Source organism: Ovis canadensis, chromosome 5 (assembly GCF_042477335.2).
Source record: "Ovis canadensis isolate MfBH-ARS-UI-01 breed Bighorn chromosome 5, ARS-UI_OviCan_v2, whole genome shotgun sequence".
In the NCBI taxonomy this organism is placed as follows: Eukaryota; Metazoa; Chordata; class Mammalia; order Artiodactyla; family Bovidae; genus Ovis; species Ovis canadensis.
In genome coordinates this window covers 39,285,093-39,300,226 of record NC_091249.1, presented here as the reverse complement: position 1 = coordinate 39,300,226, position 15,134 = coordinate 39,285,093, and the positions used below count along the sequence as shown (strand labels likewise).

Genomic DNA, 15,134 nt, shown 5'->3' with positions numbered 1-15,134 from the left:
CGGCAGAGCCTGGTGGGCTGCCGTCTATGGCTTCTCACAGAGTCGGACACGACTGAAGTGACTTAGTAGCAGTAGCAGCAATGGAGAGGAAACACTGAGTGAGGAATGAAGAAAGGGGAGAGCCAGGGCTCCATGTTTAATGGGTTAAGTTTGAGAAGCCATGGAGATGTTGGGTGTTTTGCCCAATGGTAAATACCAGATACATAGATCTGAGTAATTCTAAGTAGATTTGAGATTCAGATCTTGTTTTTGGAATCCAAATCTTCTATACCCAAGAAGCCATCTTATATATAGTGCTTGGATATTCCTTCCTTCCATGTTTCCTGAGTCATGCTTGTGATGGATGCCTAAGCCTTTGTTTATGGGCACTTAGTTGCAACAGGGGTCCAAAAGCATATTTAAATAAATTTCTGAAAATGAGTAGCAAACTTTCTAACCTACAGCCATTTTCTTTCAGAAAAAGACAGGAAATGAAATTAGGTATGGTGAGACCCTCAACTGACAGATTAGGATGTCAGGCCCAGGGAGGTTATGAACTTCCACTGTGGTTGGCCAGGTTGTGGGAGAGCTGAAATTTACAGCCTCAGTCCTTATCCCTTCCAGGTCATGGTTCTTTGCAGAAAATCTGTGAACAGTCCTCTGGTGAGAGGTCATTTAGCAGATGTCTAGATGAGACCATGGGTTTTGTTATAGCCCAAGTTAAGGGGAGGGTTTTATCTCCATTAGGGGAGGAAGACCATCTTCAACAGTCTTCCAGTTGTGAGCAGAGCTGGTTTGATTGTTCAGATTTTCCTTTGGCGAGAAGCACGTGTGTTTTGAGTGATACAGAGCACCCTATTGTGTGAGCCTCGTTAACCCATGCCTCAGCACAGCTGATGTGTCCATTTGCTGTGGAATGACAGCTGGGTGCCTGGCCCATCAGTGTGGCTGCCGTTTCAGGTAGAGACAGCTGCTCCGCCACCAGGTATGGGGAGCTGAGAGAAGTAGGCTAGGCTGAAAAGGTCACTGCTTCTGGGGTTCCTTGGACTGACCCTTGCTCACTGACTTGGTGGTGTTCGTTGGATGGAGTTCTTCCGATCCTCTTATCTAGTTGACCTCTTATTGTGTTAGTGCTTTCACTTGACAAAAATTAAAATGAGTTTCAGACAAAGGGACACAGTTGCAAGAGTCATCCTGCTAGAGTATGATGCTGATTTCATGCACCATTTGTGGTACCAGTCAGGTTTCAGCCGATTAATTAAACCATATCAAGCCTGAGAATGAAGTTTAAATTGTTGTGTATGGAATTACCAACACATTTCGTGATCATGGCTAGAGCAACATTTGTACAAGCCTTGGGTGTCATGTTTACCCGCGAGTGACTTGCTCTTTTCATCCACATCCCTCAGCTGTCACCCCATGTCTGGAGAGTGTGCCTGCAAGCCAGGCTGGTCGGGACTCTACTGTAATGAGACGTGTTCTCCTGGATTCTATGGGGAAGCTTGCCAACAGATCTGCAGCTGCCAGAATGGGGCTGACTGTAACAGTGTGACAGGACAGTGCATCTGTGCCCCAGGATTCAAAGTGAGTGGCTTGGGCTACTTCCACAGCAGGGGGAGAGGAGAGGTGCCACTTAGGGCACATTGATACCATGATTTATATGACCTTTCTCTGAAGTCCAGTGAATGTGCAAAAAACCGATCGCATCATTAACAAGGAAGAAAATAAAGAGGAAAAGAATAATGAGAGGTATAAATAATTACTTGAAAATGATGCCTGGGCAAGCTGGTAAAACTCTAAAGTGGCATTAATATTTAATAATTTAATTAATATAGATCATAAAGTAAGATGTATTTTAATTATTCCTTATGTAACTATGTAATTATCTCATCATGTAGATAATTTATAGGCAGCAAAGAAATTACTTTTCCAAATAGGATATGTTTTATTGTCCACAGTTTATGTTTTAATTCCATGCAATTTGAAGGCATAGTTAGCATTTATTAGGTATTAACAGCCAAGGATTAGTAGTATGTAAGTTTTTCAGTCCCTTTGGGAATCCAGACCTTTCAAATACGCCTATAAGCTCATAAAGCAGAATTTTGCTAGTTTCCAGGATTTCTTAGCCACAGATTAGTAATTTTTGTTTTAAAGGAAAATGGGCTGCTCTTGAATTATTTTCTCCCATTTTAAAGAGAACATTAAACTGTGAAGAATGTTGATGATTATTCCAGAGCATATACTATAGAACGAGTGGGTCACAAAGTCTCAGAGCTGAGATCTTTACAGGGTTTTCTAACCTGGGTCACAATGCTTTGGTTGAGCCCTTGAATTAGCCTTAAGAGTCTCTTTGTCTCTTCTGCTTTTAAAGGAGGTGACCTCCAGTCACCTTCGGTGACCAACTTCTGTGTTTAATGCTCTCTGTCAGATAATAAATTGAATCATGCTCCAGGCTAAATGTGTTCTGTTTCTTTGCTGTACCTACTGATCATATTATATATTATATAAAGCAGTCTAGGAATCATTGCAATTTAATGTATAGTTCATATTTATGTTTATTTATAGACTAATTTTACAGCTGCAGCTTGTTTTTCTATATCTACATGTATGAGCAAGGACAGAGGATTTTGTGTTTGCTACCAAGGAAAAGTAATGAAGGCAGCAGGGTTTTGGGGGTCATATTCAATACTTTTATCCTAAATATAGGCCAGGTGGCATTGCCCTTGGATCTGTACAGTTTGTACATCTGAATAGTTATAAAACCATTTAAAAAAATACAATGTGTTAAAATGAGAGAGTATAATCAGCACAGCCAAGATATATTTTTGTATATTTGTGTCGGCCGTATTTCAGATGGTCAAGCTGCACACATTTTCCTATTTGTGCTTGTCTAGGGAATTGACTGCTCCATCCCATGCCCTCTGGGGACCTATGGGATAAACTGTTCCTCGCTCTGCAGCTGTAAAAATGATGCTGTCTGCTCTCCTGTGGATGGATCTTGTACTTGCAATGCAGGTGAGTGGGTGAATGAGTCTGTTATCTGATTCCCAGTCCTGTTAGCTCCTAAAGACACAGGAAAGAAACCTTGACCAGGATTCTAGCTCCAGCTTTGCCAAAATACAGTGCCCGGACTCAGCAAAGACCCTCACCTGGGAAGGGCTCTCCTGCTTTCCAGAGTCAAGGGGAGAGGCTCCCGTGAGATGATCTCTGAAGCTGCTGCCAGTTCCAAAATCAATGAGTCTCTGTGCTTTGGGGAAGAGTAAGCAAGCAGACCTGTGTCTGTGCCCCTAAACTGATTGGCCTGGAGGCCTGACAAGAGATGCAGTTAAGCACCCGATTGTACGTGGGGGCCAGAGCATCTTTATCCATAGTTTCTGCAGCAGCCAGGGCTGTGGACACTCACTGTTCATGGTTCATGGGGTCCTGCTTTAAAGATGGGGATGTTCTTTCAAACGCACTTTCCTTTTCCTTCCCATATAAATATTTTATTTCCTGACCTGCACAAAACTCCACACCCCACCGTGTGCATCACTGCATGTCAGGTAGTGAGGTGCCCCCAACTTGATCTCTTTTCCCCCAGTAGCCCAGTAGTGCTTCTCACTTGACAGCTGTGCCGGCGCTCTGGTTCAGTTCTGAGAAAGGCTTTACGTGGCATGGCAGAGCCCTGCTGCCCGCGCTAGGGCAGGGGCACTGCTGCCTACCTCCAAGATGTTTCTAAAGGGAAGTGTGGCTGGGAGAGGCTGGCCAGCTCCGTACTGCCTTTGTTTGTTCACGTGCCCTGGCACTCTTGTCATCATGGCAGGCTGGCACGGGGTGGACTGCTCCATCAGCTGCCCCAGTGGCACATGGGGTTTTGGCTGCAACTTGACATGCCAGTGCCTCAATGGCGGAGCCTGCAACACCCTGGATGGGACCTGCACCTGTGCCCCTGGATGGCGTGGGGAGAAATGTGAATTTCCCTGCCAGGTATGACTCAGCTGGGAGGGCCGCGAGGATCCGATGGCAGAGGGTTAGCTTATTTTTTGCAGACTTCATGATTTAAAGTCCCTTACTGTGAACCAAACTAGAGTCACTGTAGAAGAACTGAAATGTTTGAACTCAGATTGGATACAGGGTAAGAAGAGGGAAAGATGCAGAAATTGGTTAGGCAGCTTTGTGAGAATCCCTTTTATCCCCTCTCTCGTAGTTCCTCCCACCTCTCCCCCTGTTTTCTCTGTTCTAATATACCCATCTCTTCATGGCAACCAGTCATCAGTATTTGTCAAACATCCAGTGTATGCCTGTCAACTTTCCAAACATTGTGTTTCCATTATAATGGGAATCCCCCAGCCTTTGGGGTGGAAAGTGGCAGGGCATTGAAAGGGGGGTGGTGATGGTGTCACAGAAGGGCTCAGTGAGGTGGTGAAAGGTTTGGAAACAGCCGTCTTTTAGCACAAATATCTCTGGAGTCACCCAGATCTCCATAGATTTCCATGGTTCAGTGCCGACTCCCTCCCCTTCACCTACTTTGGAGATACGCCCCTGCCCCCGTACTGAGTCTGCCGCAGGCCAACAAGAGTGGGCAATGGACAGTGCATTCTGTAGTAACAGTCCATTTCACTTCCTCCCTCTAAAGTACGGGGCCAGTTTCCTTCCCTCTATTCCATAGCTTTCTCTCCCTAGGCAGTTATTTTCTCCCAACCCATTAAGCATTCTCTCAGTGGTGTGAATGCTGTGCCTCCTGGGGATCACGCGATGATGAAGTGACACCATGACCCCCTGAACTGGACAGCTCCAGGGGGCCCTTCCACAGAGCGCTTTTCTCCCTGGGCTTCCTCCTCATTAAGTGCAACCCATTTCCCAGCTAAAGAGCCCGGGGTGCTACCCCAAGCCCTCCAAACCCCTAGCACACAGTTTTGGTAGTTTTGCCTCCTGTCACCCGCCAGTGAGCAGATTATCAGTGCTCTGAGATGGGCTTCAAGATCACCTTTCACTTATGCAAGTCTAGGTGTAGACAAATCAAATCTACACCATCTTGGCTGTTTTTTTTGGTATGTTATTAGATGCATTAGTAAATCAGCCACAGCTGGAAATGGTTTTTAGTGGCTCATATTATGGCAAAGCTAAATCCTATAAGCCTGGGCAAACATTAGCAGAACTTAATTAAAAAAAATGTTTTATCTTAATAATCACTAGACAAATAAATATGTCATTTAACACCTACTAAAATGGCAACCCACACCAGTATTCTTGCCCGGAAAATCCCATGGACAGAGAAACCTGGCGGGCTATAGTCCATAGAGTTGCAAAGAGTCGGACACAGCTGAGTGACTGAGCATGCAGGCGCCTGTTGAATGCTGGTTCTGGGTGCCTCCCTGTTGGTAATTTCACAGCCCCTGTTGTCCTTAGTGCTCGGTGCTGTGGGAGGTTTGCAATGCCCTCCCTCAGTTCCTCAGGACCTGGCATGAAGGGTCAGGGCTTGTAAATGTGGAGCTTTCATTCCTCTCCCACAAACTAAATGGTCACGTCCGTGAAGAGTCTCATCTCCGCTGGACCACCAACGCGGATGTGCATGTGAAAACATTAAGGTCTGGGAGGGGATGATGGGGAGGGTGTGCCAGCACGCAGTCCACCCCTGCCTAGGAGCTTGAATCAGAATGCCTCGTGCTGTTCAGATGTCATCATGGGAGAAAGGATGCTGATTAGGAAAAAGTGACAAAAGGTATTCATTTCTCCTTATAGTTCTGTGTATCTCACTGGCAACTTATGGACATGATCTTAATTCAATTAGAACTATGTTGTTTTTTTAAATTTTGGGGGCTTCTTTTAAAAAAAATGTTATTGGAGTATAGTTAATTTACAACATTGTGTTAATTTCAGGTCTACAGCAAAGTGAACCAGTTATACATATACATATATCCACTCTTTTTTTTTTTAGATTCTTTGCCATATACAGAGTGCTAAGTAGATTTCCCTGTGCTAAATAGTAGGTCCTTATTAGTTATCTAGTTTATATTTAGAAGTATGTATTTCTCAGTCCTAATCTCCCAATTTATCCCTCCTCTGTCCCCTTACCCCCTGATAACCACAAGTTTGTTTTCTACATCTGTGATTCTACTTCTGTTTTGTAAATAAGTTGATTTGTACCACTTTTTTTTTTTTTAAGATTCCACATATAGGGCTTCTTTATGTGGATCAGAGTCTTCTTTTTCCACTAACAAATAGAATGTTCTGTAGGAGAAAAAAAATTCTGGGATTGTGTGTGGGGATGGGTGTTAACTAAACTTATTGTGGTAATCATTTCACAATATATATAAATATCAAATCATTATGTTTTACCCCTGAAACTAACGTAACGTATGTGAATTATACCTCAGTGGGGGAAAAAAAATACCCTACAGGTAAAAATACCCTACTCCTTACAAGGAGTACTGAACTATTTTATAAAAATCTTTAGGAACAAAACGACAATATTTTTATGAGTTATGGCTCACAATAAGATAAATATTCTTTTAATTAATTGGCATGCTTATCTATCTTTGCACATATGCACACCAGCATATTGACATAGTTGGTTTCACCATTTGTATGCTAGACGTAAACTAAGGTTTGAGTGTTTTGAAAACACTATTTGTAGCCAATATTTTAGGAGCCAAGAAGACATGGGAAGAGGTGATTGTAATGCATGCTGCTGAGAAGTGTTTTGGAGGGGAGGGTGCTGTTTGTTAAATGGCTGGCTGAGGTTGCCTGCTATGGGATTCCCATCCCTCACCGCTGTCTTCCATGTAGGATGGCACTTATGGGCTGAACTGTGCTGAGCGTTGTGACTGCAGCCATGCAGATGGCTGCCACCCCACCACGGGTCACTGCCGCTGCCTCCCCGGATGGTCAGGTGAGAGCCGCGGGCCACTACTTGAAATGGGAAGCATGCCAATTTGTACCTAGTGCTGTTCCTTGCTACCTCAGAGAAACACTCACAGGTCAATCTCCACCCACCCCCCCCGGCCAAAAAAAAGAAAATATGGTAATATCTCCAGTCAGGTGATAAATCTTTACCCTCAAAACATTACTGCTAGGCCTAATTAATCTGTGGGCTTCCCTGGTGGCTCAGTGGTAAAGAATCTGTCTGTCAATGCAGGAGACATGGGTTCAATCCCTGATCCAGGAAGATCCCCTGGAGGAGGAAATGGCAACCCACTCCAGTATTCTTGCCTGGGAAATCTGATGGACAGAGGAGCCTGGTGGGCTACAGTCCATGGGATCACTAAGAGTCAGATATGACTTAGCGACTGAACAACGACAATCAGTCTATAATCCAGGGATGACTTCTTGTTGAATCATGCAATGGCAGTTCTCTTGAGACTTCAGGTAAGGTCTCACTATCAGTGCAGATAACTAGCAACTTCTTTATAGATAGGTATATAGATAGGTAACTAGATAGACAGACTCTCATATCATAGAATTCACCTATTTAAAGTGTAGAATTTAATATGTTTTAGTATAGTCAAAGAATTGTACAGTTATCAATTTTAGAAAATGTTCATTGTCCCTCCCAAAACCCCGTTAGTACCTATTAGCAGCCATTCTTCATTTACTCCCAATCCGCGGCCCCGCCCCCTTTGCCCTACCCTAGGCAACCACTTTCTGTTTCTGTAAACTTGCCTATATGTGGTGTTTTGTATCTGGGTTCCTTCTGTTAGTGTATGTTTTTAAAGTTCTTCCATATTGGAGTGTATATCAGTACTTCATTCCTTTTGACTGCCAAATACTATTCCATTGCTTGGATAGACCGCATTTTATTTACCCATTCGTCCATTGATAAATATTGGAATTGTTTCCACCTTAATTGGATATTATGAAAAATGCTGTTATTCATGTACAATTTTTGTGTGGATGTATATATTTTTGGTCTATACTTAGGAGTGAAATTGCTGGGTTGTATGGTAACTCTAAGCTTAACCTTTTCAAGAACTACTACACTTGTTTTCCAAAGCATCTGCACCATTTTGCATTCCTACCAGCAATGTATGCGATTTCCACTTCCCACCACACTTGTTATTTATCCATCATTTTTGATTACAGCCATCCTGGTGGGTGTGAAATCTTATGTCATTGTGTTCTTGATTTCCATTCCCTCAATAAGTAATGATGTTGAGCGTCTTTTCATGTGTTCATAGGCCGTCTGTGTATCTTGTTTGTAGAAATGTCTTCAGATACTTTGCTCGTTTTTTAACTTGGATCCGTCGTATTATTATTGAGTTGTAATGTTTCTTTGTCCCCTAGCTCTATGACCTTTTCATATATGTGAGTTACAAATATTTTTCCTCTGTGAGTTATTTGTAACTTTCTTGATGATGTCTTTTGCCACCAAAAAGGTTTTATATTTATAAAGTTCAGTTTATCTACTTTTTCTTTTGTTGCTTGTACTTTTGGTGTCTAAGAAATCATTGCCTAGTCCTAGATAAAGGAGATTTATGCCTCTGTATTCTTCTTAGAGTTTTATAATTTTAGCTTTTACATTTAAGTCTTTGATACATTTTGAGTTTGTTTTGGCATATGGTGTGCATAAGGGTCCAAATTCATCCATTGTTTATGTCAAAATCCTGCTGTCCCAGCACCATTTGATGAGAAGAGCCTTCTTCCCCCTACTGTATTGTCTTGATAACCTTGTCAGAAATCAGTTGACCATAAATGTGACTTATTTATTTCTGGGTTGTCAGTTTTATTCCATTGACAAATATGTCTATCCTTATGTAAGTAACATACTGTTTTGATTGCTGTAACTTTGTAGAAAATTTTAAAATTGGAAAGTGTGAGTCTTTCAACTTTGGTCTTTTTCAAGATTGTTTGGCTAGCCTGGGTTGCTTGAATTTCCCTTTGTGTTTCTGGATCAGCATGTTAATTCCTGCAAAGAAACAGGGTGGAAATTTAAAGAGAATTGAGTCTATATATCCATGACAGGAATAGTGCCAACTTAACAATATTAAGTCTTCAGATCTTTGAAAATAAGGATGCCATCAGTAACCTCTGGAGTGGTGTCTCTCAGCTCTTTGCAATTTGTTGAGAGCTTCTTAGGCTTCTGACAAACTGAAACAAACTTCTTGTGTTTGATTTCTAGTTTCTGAGAGCTACCTTCGGAACAAGTCAAGGCTTGTGTAATAGACTTTATTTTCTGTCACTAGGAGCTACCCACTGAAACACAAACTCCACAGTCCTCCAGTTCCTCCTTGACTTGCAAAGACTGAGATAACTCTGACTCTACAGTATGAAATTCCACTTTCCCATGTTTCTACTTGGTTCTCAGTTACTACATGTTAAAACTATTAATACATAGGAATTAAACCAGATTTTGTGACTTTGCAAGGGTTCCTGAAGTTCTCAAATGGAGTGACCACTACTAAGTTCTCAATGACCACAGTGAAGCAAATAGCGTTTTTAACCCCCTGGAGTATTCAGGGCTTTTCTAATAGAGAAGCCACATCATTTGTTTTGGGCCATACTCCACCAAGGCTACTTTTGTCTTATGAATGTAGAGGAAGTGTGACATGTTCCTGGACCCACCAGTCATTGATCAAGTATACACCTGCTTTGACGGTTTAGAACCAGCTTGTGAAAAGCATGCTATTGTATACATGAGAAAAGCAGGAGATATGATTTGGCCTGAAGCCAGCCAGAAAATGTGTCAGTTGCATTCCATAGTCTGGGTCATGGGGTAAGACAAATGATCCCATCTGGCCTTAGACCTGTGGAGCTCCTGCAGGAATGCAGGGGCTTTGTCACACGGCATAATCTTGTAATCCTCTGTCCATCTGTGACTGGTCTGCTTCTCCGAAGGGAGGAAGTTTTGCTGCTTCATTGTTCTATCACTTGTTGCTCACCATCTCTTTGCTTCCTGGCTCCAGGGTCTTACTTCTCTGGGTCTTCTGTGTGGACTCTTGGTCTGTTAAGAATCTAAGGCTGCCGGGAGACATTGTTTAGAGAGGTCGTCCCCCACACTCACAGAACATACTTGTATAAGCAAATGTGTATACAGGAAAAGAAAATTGCTGAAGTTTTGAAAAACACCCTACAATTGGGTCAAGGATTGCCTTGTTTTTCTAAAAGAAAAGTAGACTCTGTATTATTTCATTGTCAACATTGGGTAGACGTATCATTTTTCATCACAAACTTATTTTGAATGAGTACTTCATATGGACATTTTGAAATAAAAAAAACTTTGCTTTTCATTTAGATATCAGGTTTGGGGCAAAATAAATAACGTCAATTCAGGAAAGCAAGTGATTCTCTTTCCTTTCTCTTTGCTGTGGAATTTGCTCTCGGTGATATGTAGAGAATTGCTAAAGAGAGTAGCAAATATGGGGGATAAAAGCAAGGGCTTTGCGAAAGAATCAGTGAAATCTAACTTGGAAACCTGGACTCTTCCCTTGACCAAATTATCGAGATTTGATCTGTAGAGACACCAACAGTGCTCGGCTGCTGAGGACACTGAGGAGAGATGGATCTGGCCTAGGAGTGTGGAGATTGAAAAAACAAAGGGTTAGAAGAGCTTTATCCCTCCTTACAAAGAAATGGATATACCAACACTGAGGGAGTCAGGCTCTAACGTGCTATAGAGAGGAAGTCAGCTTGCTGTCTCACCAAGGTGCTCATTCACCACCTTTGTAACTTCATTCTCTTTTCTAATGTTTGACGGTCTTTTTTTTCTCTTAAAGGAAATGAGACTCTTATTTATTTATACTATAATTGATTGTCCCATTTTACCTAGTCATAAAATAAGTCTTCAAAATGTACTGCCATAAATACTAACCAAAAGTTGCGTCTGACATCCTAGATACTATTTCCAAAAGAAATGTACCATTTTTTAAAAGAAGAGACATACACTTTTATTATATGCTGTTAATTAAAACCTTAATTTATTGATGTGTTTAGCCAATAGGTTACTTTATCAAACAGAGGCAGATTGCAGTAAAAAAAAAAAAGAGAAAGAGAAGAATGAAACATCCTTGTGTCCTGGGCTTCGTCTCCCACACCTCTGTTACACACGCATGCACACACACACACACACACACAAATAAATGAGATGACTTTTCAAAATCATTATCCTGAAATTCCAGAAATATAATTAGGTCTATGTGTACGTGTATGTGTGTTTCCAGAGTAGTGGAGTGATATGCTTTGTAAAGTACTTCCCCAAAACACTAGAAACATGCCAGTGTTCTTCTCTCCTTCCTTTCCTCTCTGACTTCAGTCAGCTAGATCACCTCTTTGCTGAGTGTTACAGCTAATCAAGGTCTCTTTCCAGCTGTCTGGGAGGATAAGTAGCCTCCAGCCTGGTTCCCAACCCTGGCTAAGATCACTGTCACCTGGGAGCTCCTCTAGTATATTCTTGGCCCCACTTCAGACCTACTGAATGACAGTCTGGAGGGTGGGTGAGAAGGATAGAGCCACTGCCAGCCCATAAAGTACCTTTTGTATAAATTTAGAAAAGGTTTGAAATGCCTCAGAGTGTGCTTCTTGGTAGTAGAAAGCAACAAGCTAGATTTATGCTCTGACTTAGCCCTTTAGCCAAAGGCCTTTGTGCAGTGTGCAACCTGCAGAGCCTTACTTGGTGGCTTTGTCTGTTACTTGAAAAGGAACCCCAGTAATTGTAGTAGCCATTACCCATCTGTGAGCTGGCCTCTGCTCTACCTTGCTATTCTAATGATTGAAGAAGTTGAAGTCCAGGGGAACATTTCTGCTACAGAAAGCCTCATAGCCAGTGGCAGAAGACTAGAAGAAGCTTAGAGATATCTTTCTAAGTGGCTCTACCCACACCAACTTTGACCAGCTGAGTAAGGGAGCTGCAACTCCAGGTACTGATCTGTGACGCCTGAATTGTCATAGTAAGCAAATGAATGACTCACTAGTTGACCCTTCAAGGTATTGGGGGTGGACAGGGGAGTGGGAAAATGTAGCATATGCTTTGTTATGTGTCTGTGGGCTTGGGAGAGGCAGTAACTTAAAAGCAAAACTTGGGGTCCCTAAAGTGAGGGTGAAGGGAGGCACTCACCTTCCTAAAAGAGAGGCTGCAGAAAAAGCCAAGCTTCTAGCTTCACCAGTCTGCCCGGCATCCTGTCCTGTTTGCTTTTATCTGGGTCCAGACTAAGGCAGACCATGATTTCTGGTGTTTGCTGTTGCCACTGCAAATGCAAACATCTCCGATTTACATTACTTACTTATGAAGATAGTTTTCAACCTGGTGACCAACAGCAGATCCTTTTTAATGGACCTTTAACATTTACATGAATAGTATACAAAGAGAAAACTTTGATTTAATGACCGTTTGCGGAGTGTCTCCACCTTGTATGCAACTGCGGTGTTTGGTGCTGGGAGCAGGAAGATGAGGTGGTACCGGCTCCTGGTGGCAGGAAGGTGCTTATAGCTCCCAGGGAAGGCACTGGGCGGGCAGAGGTCGATACGCCGGGGAGTTGCTTGTCTGTACCACTGTATGCCTTGGGTGTCCAGAGGATTAGAAAAGCAGAGACAGCGTTATGACCAAGTATTCAGTTGCTGAGTGTCTTCGATTCCTCTCTCCTATAATCACCAAACCCAGCGATTATTAACAAATCACACTCTTCACTGTAATAGATAGTTAGTAGTTGGTTGCTTGGGAACAGGACATCGAATTGAAATCATTTCCTTCATTCACTGATGCCCAAATATTGCAATAGTGGCATAAGGAATATAAACAATTAAGCAAGACCAGGAGTTTGGGTTAGATCTCTGAGAGGGGGAAATAATAACACCCCAAATGATTTATTTACTGCGTTCACATAATCACAAATGCCTAGTGAATGCTGATTTCACGTGAAGGCCGCAGGCATAATGCATCATGCATTAAATGCATGAGCATTTCTTTAGAGCTGCTTAGCTGAAGTTTATCACGATCACTCAGCCATTGCCTAGCAACTCTTGAGGGCTATCAAAGAGCTCTTTGTCCTTGGTCCTGGCAAAAGCAGTCCCTCACAGATCTCCTTATCAGCGTTAGAACATTTATCAGGAAAAAATACTTGCATTGAACCAGAGAATCCTACAAATTTAAAGATATACCCTTTCTGTTTTGTCCCTTCTTCCAAATAGTGTAGGAAATTGTTTCCCGAAGTAACTCATATTAAAGCCTCTATCTGTACTTTGATAAACATTCCAAAGGAATTTCCTCAAGATATCCTTTAGATCTCCGGTTGCTTTATAATCTGGACTAACATTTAAAATCACAGACCTGAGCTAATGAAAGTCTGTCTTGCCCCAGATAAGGAAGGCAGACATTTCCACTCCCTTAGCTAGCAAGGGTCCTCATTTTAGGTATACAGAATATTAACATGTTGGGCTTCCTGGTTGGAATGTTCTTCTCATATCTTCTTCAGAGAAACAAAGAATGGTATGGTTGCTCCATCCAATTAGAAAATGGTCCTGAATATTATGTTGGAAAGAGGAGCTGTGCTTATTGACTCATTCAAAAGACATTTATTTAGCATCCTTCATGTACTGGGCACCGCAGTGACAATAGTAGGCACCACCTCTCATGGGGCTGTGAGAATTCTCATATTACCCTGGATGGAGTATGGACTGGAGAGTGGTCTTTCCTCTGCATTCTCTTCTGTACTTCTCTGGAATTCATCTCCCTCAGGTGCCATTGATTTAGTTCAAGACCTTGCCATTTTTTTCACTGTTAACTCAGGAGGAATCTCATACTCCGTAGAATGGCATCCTTGACTCCTCCTTTTGTGACCACTGCTTGGCTGCCTCACTGTCTTTCTTGCTTTTCCCAGCACCAGTTTCAGCTGTCGCCAACACTTTTGACTCCTGAAGGATAGACACATACTTCTCAGGGCCTGAGCCTTGCACCACCATGCTATTAGCCTGGGACCCTCCTCCACCTTCACAAGCTACTTCCTTCCCTGATCATGATCTCCAGACAGGATTGGATATGTCTCTCCTGGGGCCATTCTCACTCTAGAGTTGGAGGTCTTTCTTAGAGAACCTGTCATTAGCAAGCCAGCAGTGTCTAGACCTCTTCAATCTTTATTGAGCTGAATTCTCTTTTCTGTCTTTGAAACAAGGAAACAAAAAGGTGTCTTATAGGACTCCAGCAAGGTTGGCAAAGAGTAAGATGAAATCAGTGGAAATAAGTAAGGCATAAAACAGACACTCACACACAACACCCAGCCGCCTACCTTACCCCACAAAATAGTTAAAGCAAACTTACAATTCCCTATCCTGGAGAAAGTTTCACTTTAGGGTTAGCCTAATATGGAGGGCACATCATTGTCCATACACTAACTGTGACCTAGAAAAGCACTTATCCCAGGGCTACTTCCTGAATTTCAGTTAGCCTTTCAGATTTAAAGTTCACAGTGATTTATTTCTTGGGCTTCTAACAGGTATGCTTTCTAAAATACTAATTTTCTAAAGGTGATAACCCCTCAGTAATAATAAATTTATCTTATCCCTTTCTGACTATAAGATGAAGCAAAAGATGACAGAAGGGCACAGAGGTCTGAAAGGGATGCATAGCAACAGGAGAAAAAGGTGAAGCAAGAGGGGAAAAGACAGCTTCATGCCTTTTTCCTGAAGTTGCCACCTGACTGAGACATGCCTTATGTTTGTCTCCAAATAGACTTGGCATTAATATCTGCAAAATGATGACTGACTGTTACTAGTGATAGAGAAAAAGAAAAGGAATTGAATTTTTGGGGGGAGTTGGTAATAGAATTGTTAAAATTTACTTGCCAAAAAAAGACTTCTTTGCGGCCCTAAAATAAATTATTTAAATGTGAGCTTGATTCTGTTGAAATATACTCACGTGATTAGAGAAAGAAGTCTTGATAGGTGATCTCTAGAATTACCTGATTCTTCAGAAATGAAATGATGGGTAAATTATGAGAAAAAAAGCTTATCTTTGCTATGGATCTCCTTGCTATATCAGGGGCCTTGTTACATCTATGAAAATTACCTTGATAAAGTTGATTTTAACTGATTGTTATGCTAACCAGCTGGACAAACTTATTACGGAGGAGGAAATAGGTATAAAAAAAGGATCCCTTTATTCTGATTTGCCAATCTGCCCTGGAGTTATTTTTCTGAACATGCTCTAATTGAGAATGTGCTAATTAATATGTAAATCATGATAATCTCTA

General features: G+C 42.0%; 1 protein-coding gene across 5 annotated transcripts in view; it reads left to right on the top strand.

The window, feature by feature from the left end:
- Window positions 1–15,134, top strand: part of MEGF10 (multiple EGF like domains 10) — a 185,900-nt gene that overhangs the window by 141,254 nt on the left and 29,512 nt on the right. For all 5 annotated transcript variants that reach the window (XM_069591640.1, XM_069591638.1, XM_069591639.1 and 2 more), the window contains 4 exons: window positions 1,389–1,563; window positions 2,874–2,994; window positions 3,782–3,945; window positions 6,748–6,850. In XM_069591640.1, the coding sequence (XP_069447741.1) occupies window positions 1,389–1,563; window positions 2,874–2,994; window positions 3,782–3,945; window positions 6,748–6,850 (563 nt within the window). The remainder of the gene's footprint in view (window positions 1–1,388; window positions 1,564–2,873; window positions 2,995–3,781; window positions 3,946–6,747; window positions 6,851–15,134) is intronic.